The sequence below is a fragment of the Octopus bimaculoides genome, chromosome 11 (assembly GCF_046866305.1).
Source record: "Octopus bimaculoides isolate indiv1 chromosome 11, ASM4686630v1, whole genome shotgun sequence".
Classification (NCBI taxonomy): Eukaryota; Metazoa; Mollusca; class Cephalopoda; order Octopoda; family Octopodidae; genus Octopus; species Octopus bimaculoides.
In genome coordinates, this window is record NC_142938.1 from 595,258 (window position 1) to 606,334 (window position 11,077).

At 39.0% G+C, this 11,077-nt stretch overlaps 1 protein-coding gene across 1 annotated transcript; it reads right to left on the minus strand.

The window, feature by feature from the left end:
* Positions 1-935: 935 nt before the first annotated feature.
* On the minus strand, positions 936-8,738 carry LOC106881843 (zinc finger CCHC-type and RNA-binding motif-containing protein 1). Its single transcript, XM_014932354.3, has 6 exons — positions 8,572-8,738; positions 6,250-6,358; positions 5,329-5,436; positions 3,649-3,740; positions 2,999-3,065; positions 936-1,433 (listed from the first exon to the last, which is right to left on the minus strand). Exons 1-6 carry the CDS (start codon positions 8,682-8,684, stop codon positions 1,296-1,298), a joined length of 627 nt encoding a protein of 208 aa, XP_014787840.1. The 5' UTR covers positions 8,685-8,738; the 3' UTR covers positions 936-1,295.
* Positions 8,739-11,077: the final 2,339 nt, after the last annotated feature.

Below are 11,077 nucleotides of genomic sequence, written 5' to 3' on the forward strand. Positions count from 1 at the left end.
TCTTCTTGCTATCACCATCATCTATGTACCTTCCAGACTGGCCCATCTCATTAACTACAATGTACTGGTTGTACCTTGTACACTCCCCCCACCGTTTCACTCTTCCTGCCATCAAACTTGTGCTCCTTTTCTGTCACACACCCTGGGTCCTTGTCATTAGCTCCATCTTCTGGATCATGTTGCCTTGGATATAGAGCATATCTAAGAATACTGACTACCTTTACCCCTTACCCCCACTTCCATTCATACTTCTATGTTCCACCACTCATCATTCATGCTTCTCACTCTGAATATAGAGAGGCTGGCAAGTGAGCACAAACAACTATATGTACATACACCCAAGTGTGTGTGTGTTTGTATGCATCACTCTCAAATTGCTGGCTGTGTTGTTGGTCAAGGTCACCAACAAAAAAGTGTCTTAGTCATTTGTGATTCACACATTTCCCCTTCCCCCCTTCTATCTCTCCAACCCCTCCTCTTCCTTCTCTTTCTCCCAATTCCTTTAATGTCACACAGTCTGTGTGTCTGCTTCTCAATTGCTTTCCCCAACCCATGTTTTAACGAGACTCATTACCAGCCGACACAGGTGAAATTTAACGATTTACAGACTGTCACTTGTAGCTTTATGTAATTACAGGGTGGCACCCTAACACTTGTGGTTGTGTTTTGTGTACTGTTATCTACTGCCACCACCACCACCACCACGATGATGATGATCATTGTCATGATTGTCTTTTTGGTTGAGGCTGTGGCAGAAGACACCCGATATGTAGTGATAGGGTGGCATTGAGCTCAGGACCTTGTAATTATGAAGCAAACATCCTCACTAATTCTTGGCCAGGCTGGAGACCCGTAAGAATAGTAGGAATATTTGAGGAATGTATGTGAGGAGCAAAACAGCACTGTTTGAAAGGAAACAAAACAAACAACAGAAATTATTTGAATTTTTTTACTAAACTTTCAAAATATTTTCTCAAGGACCACAAACACACCCACCCACCCACACGAATCATGCATCAAGAAACATCCACACACACACACACAATAATATATATACAATAAATATTTAACTTAAAATCGATGTAAAATTACATCCTATGGAAAACAAAATAACATTTAGCAAGTTTCTCCACTCGTTTGCCAATGTCTTATTGTAGTAAGATGAAAGTAAGTCAATTAGTGAACTCTGTCGACAGAATCAGACACAAAATGGAAACATTAAACTTGGAAAGAAGACAGGAATGTGGGGAGAGTATGGAGGAGTAAGGGGGAGTGGTTAGCGGGAAGATGCAATCTCAACTGTCATCAAGTTCCTCTTCGTCACTGAAATAAGAATCCTTTTTGTATTTCTTTTTGGATGTTTGGGTATTTTCCGATGTTGTGATGTTCATGCTGCTATCTAACATATTCTTAGCTTCCTCCATCATTTGGTACTGAAACAATAAAATCAAATTTGAGATGTTTAAACTAGATGTAGAATTTTTCATATGGATTATATGTGTGTGTGTGTGTGTGTGTGTGTAATGTTATATGTTTGATATTCTATGAGCTGGGTGCATTATATATTACATTTGATACATACTGGTATTACTAAAGATCAACCCAGAGAGAATAAAGAGCAAAGTTAACCGCGACAGATTTGAAACCCAGAATGCAAAGAGTGGACAGAACTACCACAAGGCATTTAGTCTCACCTTCTAATGATTTCTAACATAGGTATGTGTGAAAAGACCCGGTTGGACAGTCTGACAGGATCCAGTAAGGCGCAGGGCTGCATTGAGTTCCAGGGTCAGCTCTGGCATCAACCTCACTTCCACCTTTGTTTGTTACTCACTACACCCCACCCCCCGGCTTTCCCTTCTCACTCTTATGAAACTACTCTTTCCAACAGCCCCCCCCACTCCCAATCCACTCTTTTGATCGTCTTCTTGCTTCCCTGAGAGGATGCCCTGGCACCTCATCACCACCCTCTTCTTCTTCCACTCAACATTATATAATATGGGGTGTACCCATGTGTGCCCTCCCTGGCAAGACACCTGTGCCTCTTTCTTTGACCTCCCCTTCTTGTCTTGCAAGTTACTTGTCAACCTCCTTCCATGCCAGTGACACAAAAATAGCATCCAGCACACACTGTAAAGTGGTTGTAAATTAGGAAGGGCATCCTGCCAAAGCTGGCATTGGATCATCATCGTTTAACGTCCTCCTTCCATGCTGGCATGGGTTGGACGGTTTGACAGGAACTGGCCAGGCAGGAGCCTCCTGCACCAGAGTTCTGTGTCTATTTTGGTAGGGTTTTTACAGCTGGATGCTCTTCCTAACACCAACCACTCTGCAGGGTGGACTGGATGCTTTTTAAGTGGCACCAGCACACACACACATCATCATCGTCGTCGTCGTTTAACGTCTGCTTTTCATGCTGGCATGGGTTGGACAGTTTGACTGAGGGCTGGCAAGCCAGAAGGCTGCACCAGGCTCCAATCTGATCTGGCAAAGTTTCTCCAGCTGGGTGCCCTTATACATACACATGCATGTACACACATATACATACAACATACATGTATGAACTGTCTTAAGGAGTTTCTCCAGTCAAGTCCTGCAGCCACCCTCCCATCCCCATCCCTCTGTACTTTGACAGAGTTTAAATCCTGCTAAAGTCAATTTTGCTTTTCATCCTTTCAGACTCAATCTATGATGGCAGAGGGTAGGGATGAGACAGCTTGTGGTATTTGTTCCAGGTCCTTGTGTTCTTAAGTCTTGGGTGACAGTTTTTAATCTGTTACCTTGTTTAACAACACCACAAGGCACTGCAGGGGGCAGGGTCCCCTTTAGCAGGATCCACCCTGGTGTAAATATTGAAGTCAGGTTTCCCTTTTTAGGATTACTTCCTCTCACCCTCTCTCTCCCCTCACCAAACTCAGTGGCCCTTAGTAAATAAAGGGCCATGAGTACTGGTCTTCTCTCCCTTAATAAGTGCTGGGAATTAATTCAATATTTTTACCTGGTAATTAATTGCAGCTGACAAACTTTCATCACCTTCGTCACCATCAGAACTTTTCTTGTCACATCTGAGGAAGTTACATAAAAACATTGAAATATGAAACTGATTTGTCTTACTTTTTACAATAATATTTTACAAACATTCATCAACAATAACAACATTATGGTTTTTCTTGTTATTCTAAATTACAGAAACAAATTTCAATTCAATTTGTCCAGATTTTCCCCATGTGAAATTTTTCATTTTCAAAACTGTTTATATTCACAAGATCATAATTTTAGTTGTAAGACAACTGTGTTCATGAGAACTGCTGTAGACTTCTGACCCAGTTCTCATTGCTGAATCTGTAGTAGAATTAGAAGAAATACTAGATTTGGAAGCAACAACGAGAATTAAAAACCAGGACTAAAATAATAGTAAGAGAGAAGACAGGACACTGATGTTGAATGGAAAATGGCTGTGCTCGATAATTAGAAGAAGAATAGGAAAAAGGTTCCATATGATGAAACCATTGTAGACTATTAATAGAGGAAAGGTGTGGTGAAAGACAGATTAAAAGTGAAAGTAGAGTTTGTGGCAGATGAAGAGGGACAATAAACATTTAGAAAAAATGGCAATTTTAAGAAATAAAGAACAAAGCCACTACTTACTCATCATCGAATTTTTTTCGTTTTTTCTTTGCAGGTTGTTCTCTGTCACCAAGGAGGTTGTTTGGACATTTGTAACTCAAGTGACCCTCTTCCTGGCAAAGAGAAATGGATCTATTTTTATGTACGGACTGTATGTGTGCGTGTTTATTTTCATGAGAGTATACTTCTAATGCTACACACACACACAAACGTGTGTCAACACAGCTAACAAAAACTCACACACAAAGATAATAATAAACATTAGAAATCGAATTGACAACTCCCACTCAACCTCCAATCCATGCTAGAGATAACAGCTAAACTTGCTGGCAATACACTCACTTTTCACGATAGAATACTTAAGATTAGATTAGTGCTACATTAAGGATTAGCAACCATTATCTCAGTCTATGCCCCTCAACTGGGGCTACCTGATAGACAGAAAGACCGATTTTATGACACCCTATTGCAGACTACCTCATTGACGAAGGACAGGGACCTTCTCTTTGTGGCTGGTGACTTCAATGGACATGTTGGACAACATGCAGGGGGCTTCCATGGCGTACATGGAGGCTATGGTTTTGGTTCCCACAATAAGGAGGGAACCAGGCTGCTGGAGTTCTGTGAGGCAAATGATCTTATGGTTTGCAATACTAACTTCAGGAAACCTGCCAGTCACCTAGTCACCTACCGTTCTGGCAGGCACACTAGCCAAATTGACTACATCCTCGCCAGGAAAAGGGAAAGACGGCTGCTTATAAATGCCAAAACCTTCCCAGGCGAAGAATGTACCCCACAACATAGACTAGTAGTTAGCAATTTCAGGATCAGGGCTAAATGAATGCCCAGAAGACGACCAGCATGGAGAAGGGTCTGGGAGACTAGATGAGAATCAGTTTAGGTTCATGCCAGGGAAAAGCACCACTGATGCTATATTTCTGTTAAGACAGCTGCAGGAGAAATACCTGCCCAAAGATAAACCCCTGTACCTGGCTTTCATTGACATGGAAAAAGCCTTCAACAGGGTCCCCCAATCCCTTATCCGGTGGTCAATGAGGAAACTAGGGATAGATGAATGGTTGGTGAGAGCTGTGCAAGCCATGTACAGGGACAGCATGATGTGATCCTGGCAAAGTGAGGTCCCAGCACGATGTGATCCTGGCACAGTGTGGTCCCAGCAGGATGTGATCCTGGCAAAGTGAGGTCCCAGCACAGTGTATACAGAATTTTTCCTTTTTTCCAATTCATTCATATCAAACAAAAATTCCAAGAGATTACAATGTAATAAAGAAATTAGAGAATAAAAGATTCTTGGAGGAGGTTCTGTGATAAAAACCATAATTGGCAGCTGAGCATCAGTGAGCCCCAGTGGCCCCAGTCTGGAGCAATGCTCCACAATCAGTATGCCATGGTGTGCCATGAGACGATGCTAGGTGTGCCACTGTGTAACCTGAATATAATTTTTTTCCCCCTATATGTTTAGTTATATTTTTTGTTTAGGTGTGCTGCTGCTGAATTTCGAAAAGAAGACAAAGTGTGCTGCAAATGTAGAAAGATTGCAGAGCACTGGCCTCGACTGAAATACAACACATTTGCTTTGTTGGACACAGGGATGTTCCCAGTTGGATTGATGCCTGCCAGAATATAGATGAGGGAGAGCAACAATAACAACAACAAAATTAAGAAATGTCTAGTACCTACCCCACATTCATAGCAATGACTTTTGTCCTTGTAAATCTTTCTTCTTATAAACTCTGGTGTGCGTCCATTGTCTTTAGCAATGTTACAAGAGAGGGTGCGACCAAACATCTGACAAAGAAACAAAGCTTCAGCAAGTTTTTTTATTCTGTTCTGATAAATTTTTAAAACATTACAATTTCAAACATTTCATTCAAATTCAAAAAACGTTGAAGGAAAGTCTGGAAGATGTTCATTGATTGAAGAAAAAGTGATGTTGCGAAGAAGAAGAAGAGGAGAATCATTTTTACAAGATGACTAGACTTGAGAATAGAAGAAGTAAATAGAATATTAAAGATTGTTTAAAACTACAAGATGGTACCTATATATATATATATATATATATATATATATATATATATATATATATATATATACACACAATATATATATATATATAGTATGATCACTAATGTATGGGGAACATAGAAATGAACTTCCAGAAATAGAAAATTCTTCGTCCAAGAAATACTGTTGAGGGATTTATATATATACCAAGGGAGATAACTTCAATATTATTGGCGAGATCACCCTTGGCTAAATTATCAGTTTATCTATTATTAAAGAATATATTGAACACTGATTTATTTATTTTTCAAAATTTCAATGTAGGATGTATTGTAACATGTTTCTGTATTTAATAATGTAATTTTCTATATTTCAACATTAATTTATCATTTAAGTAATATAAATATATTTGTCATCATTGCCGGTCTGGTTATGTACGAAGCTACATAAAATATATCGTGTGGAAAAGTTCTTTTGAATATTGAGAACAAATATGTCACATTCAATTTAACTGCACCAACGAGTTCATATGAAACATAAACACAAAATATATTCGAAATACAAAATAGAAAACAAATGAAAATAAACGAGACATACTTGTACTTTATTGAGGGCTTTCACAGCCTTGTGGGCACTTTCACGTTCCAAGAACAAGACAAAGGCAACACCCTTGCTTTTGCGGTTAGAATCTTTCATAATTGTGACTCTAGAAAAGAATACAACAACTGATGAGGCACAAAAGGTGGACGTAAAATATATTTCAATGAATCTCACTAAATCTCTAAAAGATGAACACAGAAACATCAAACTATATTAATTTATATTACTAATTATATTAATATTGGTTTCAAGGTGGCAAACTGGCAGAATTGTTAGCACCCCAGGCAAAACACTTAATATCGGTTTCAAATTCTGGCACAAGGCCAGCAGTTTCGGGGTAGCGGGTAAGTCAATTACGTTGACCCCAGAACTCAACTGGCATTTATTTTATCAATCTTGAAAGGATGAAAGGTAAAGTCGACCTTGGCAGAATTTGAACTCAGAACATAAAAACAGACAAAATACCACCAAGCATTTTGCCTGGTGTGCTAACGATTCTGCCAGCTCACTGCCTTGTATTATAGGGATATTAATTAGTGATTCACCGAATGAATGCAGCAGCATCTGTAGGTGGGAGGGGGGGCGATTAGAAGTTAAGTATATTGTTGAACTTTGAAATGTGAAAAACATAATGATGTTGTTTTGCTGTGGAGAAGACAGCCGTCATCATCATCATTGTTTAATGTCTGCCTTCCATGCTGGCATGATTTAAAATAAATGTTTTGATGACTGGACAAAGCATTGACTGGACTGTACCACAGTATACAACATACAAAGGGATGTAAACAAACCATGGTGGATTTAGCAATCGATTCATTTTAAAATATAATCATTTTCCAACCAGGATCAAATCATACATTTCTGTCCATTCAGGGGACAGTAATGGCCCTAGTCCATCAGGAATGACCACTGAGATGCTTAAAATGTTCGGCAAAGTGAGACAGCCTGGTCACCTGTATAGTTAATCAGGTTGTACAGGAAGGGGTCATAGCCAATGACTGGCGTAGATAAGGGAGATGCGAAATGGCTGGAATGGGTCACAGCTCAATTAGAGAAGAGAGCTAACCGAGATGACATGCAGTTTGGTTTTGAGTTGGGACGAAGTAGTACTGAAACTTTCTAGAAAGGCAACTCCAGAAGTATTTAACCAGAAATAAACTGCTGTACTTGGTATTTGCTGATATGGAGAAAGCCTTTGATTACGTTCCTCACATAGGGGTCACTGCAGAAGTTATGGGCAGCTGAATGGCTGGTGAGAGCTACACAAGCCATGTACAGCGGGTGAGAGTTGGTAACACATTGTGGATGTATGAGTTCATTAGGACTCAATTCTCAGTCCACTTCCATTCATAATGGTCATTCAGGCCATAACAGAGGTGTTTAAGCTTGGTTGCCTGTGGGGGGAGGGGGGGGGGGTGTCTCCTCTTTGCTGATGACCTCTTCTAATAGCTGAATCTATAGAAGAATTGAAATAGAAATTGCTCATGTGGAAACAAAAGGTCTTAAACTAGGTGAGTTCCCATAAAGAGCCAGTCTTAAACTCCTCTGTCATGTCCTGTGGTCCCATGATGAATAAGAGAGAACTGATGGATTTCTACCTTAATTCCTCACTGAGATCATTACTCTTTTACTTATTTCAGTCATTTGACTGCGGCCATGCTGGAGCATTGTTGACTTTCATTTTACTTACTGCATCTTTGTACATCCCTCACAGGCCACTCATCTACACCTAGTCTCCCCAATTACTGAGATTAATGCTACATCAAACGCTTTTTCCAGATCAACGAAAGCCAGCTTGTTTACTTTTAGTCAAGTAACCGCAGATATAGACATATCGTAGAATATAAACGTTATGAACGATCGACTGTACAACATTAGGGGTTCCACAAAGAAGCGACCTTCCAGACTCCTCTAATGTCGATAAAAACTTTCAGGTGTACTGTTTTATGTGTATAAAATATACCACGTTAACTCAGTTTCATTAAGCTCAGCAGTCTTTTATGTAAAATGAAGATTTATTTGTTAATAGGGTGAATGCAGCGTATTGTATTCGTTCTGTAGTGGAGGTCATTTTTTTTACGTATTCGATAACTTTCCTATATATATATATATATATATATATATATATATATATATATATATATATATATATATATATATATATATATATATATATATACACACGTGTGTGTGTCCCTAAACCACCACGGGCCAGGCCGGGGTTCCACTGAGAAGTCATCTAAAACCTGATGAAAGAAACCTAAAACTAAAGAATGTCAACTCTAAACGAAACTACAAAGAAATAAAAGAGGATCTTACTTGACCACTTTGCCGTATTTATTAAATATCTTATGGAGATCATTGTTAGTTAATGAAAACGGCAAATTACTGACATAAATCGTGCTTTTACTGGGAGCAAGGCCACCACTCATCTTTCCTATCTGGCACAACACCGGCGGTGAACGGCAACAAAGATTCCTTGTAAAATACGGGGACTTCGTACAAAACTTTAATTAAAGATAACTGATTATTGTATGTTACTGGGATTTTGTTTATCGACTTTGGTTCGGAGAAATGGAAATCAAAGTTTCAAGTGAATTAACTCTTTAAGAAGCGGATTACTGCTTGTCTGAGTAATATATACAATACAATTCCACAATATTAGTGAATAGGCGTAGGAGTGGCTGTGTGGTAAGTAGCTTGCTTACCAACCACATGGTCCCGGGTTCAGTCCCACTGCGTGGCATCTTGGGCAAGTGCCTTCTACTATAGCCTCGGGCCGACCAATGCCTTGTGAGTGGATTTGGTAGACGGAAACTGAAAGAAGCCCGTCGTATATGTGTATATATATGTGTATGTGTGTGTGTGTGTTTGTATGTCTGTGTTTGTCCCCCCAACATCGCTTGACAACCGATGCTGGTGTGTTTATGTCCCCGTAACTTAGTGGTTCGGCAAAAGAGACCGATAGAATAAGTACTAGGCTTCCAAAGAATAAGTCCTGGGGTCGATTTCTTCGACTAAAGGCGGTGCTCCAGCATGGCCGCAGTCAAAAGACTGAAACAAGTAAAAGTGTAAAAAGTGTAAGTGTGTTTTTAGTTTCCTACATATTGGATTCCATCTTGGTACGTGACTAAGGCAAATCATTGACAAGGTCCAACGAGACTGAAACACTCCTGCCTCACTACTAGAACGATGTTCGTCTCACTCCGGTGTGTGTGTGCGTGTGTGTGTAAGGAGAAAGGACAACAATAAACCAAGGCAGGACGAGTATCTCAAATTATTTAGAATATTTAATTAGAGTAAGAGAAATTTGAGTAATTTACACTGCTCTCCTCATTCATACACATCACATGACCAAACCAGCTCAGTCTTCTCTCTTGCCCACAACATCTGATGTCCCTTATACCCAGTTTTCCTCTTAAATCATTTACACTGTGCCATGCCTGCACACTGACATTACCCATCTAGCAGAGCATGCTAGCTTCGTTTCTTTCAAGCCTACACAAGTCCTCTGTCGTCAAAGACCATGTTTCATAGGCCATGTGACATAGCTGTACATACAAAGGCATCATACAATCTGCCTTTCACTCTGAGGGGGAGGCCCTTAGTTAATAACAAACGTAGAAGCTCTCTCTGAACTTTGCCCAACCCATTCTTATTCTACTAACTTCATGTTCAGAACTTCCTCCTCCACTGCCAACTTGGTTTCCTAGGTAACAGAAGCTATCTACCACTTCTAACGGTCCCCCTCAACATTTGAGGGAGTCTATTGTCTGCGTATTTTTAGTGCTTATTGTAGCTGCACACTTACCACACACAAAGGCTCTATTCTCCATTAACCTTCCTTTGATACTGCTACACCTTTTATGTGCCCAAAGCTTGCACTGGGTACAATGTATGGAGTTTCTACTGTTGGTCAATAAATAGTATCACTGGTTCACTCTAGTTTTGATGCTAACAGACACACACACACACAAACACATGGACTCACAAACTCTCTCTCTCATTGCATACATGTTTATATAGATAAATTTCCTTTCATCAAAGTCTGCCCTAACCCTAGAGTAGAGACAAAAGCCCCAAAGTAAATCCTTTGTACACTATTCACACAGTTCAATAGTTACAAAAGGTGACAAAAAAAAAAAAAATGATTAAATAAGTGAATATTTGAACTGAAAAAAGAAATTTATTTACAAAATATAATACAGAATATCATCAAAGTCATTGTTGAATATTGTCAATGATTTAAAAGGAAATAAATACTGTTTTATTGCAATCCATCAGATATTGATCCACATTTTGCATGATTTGTGATAATTATTGTCCATGTTTCCCTGTGTTGAGTGACCGGATTATGCCTCATCATGGATGAAAACAGAAAACTGTGTTCAATGGTAAAATATATTCTGTTCCATGTCAGGAGAGGGAAAACCTGGCTATGTTTTAAACATTCAATGGAAAAAAAACAAAAACAAATAGATCCTTTGAAAAAGTCCCTTTTTTAAAAAAAATTCCTTCAACATAGACATATGTAGACATCGTCTCTTTATATTTTATTTATAAACATATATGCTTGTTTAATAGTATCCCCCCCCACTCCATACATATATTGAAAAAGTTAAAAAGGTTTCACATGAGTGAATATATATATTACAAAATAGAAAGAAAATGCTATTAGAACTTTGTCATCAATAAAAGAAAGTAATTATACTTTGTCAAGATTTGTTACCAGTTTTAATTATTAAAAAAGATGATGCAATTATGCTGAAATAAAATGAGAAATATAAAACTCTCCCCAGACACAACAGAATAAAACTAATCCTTT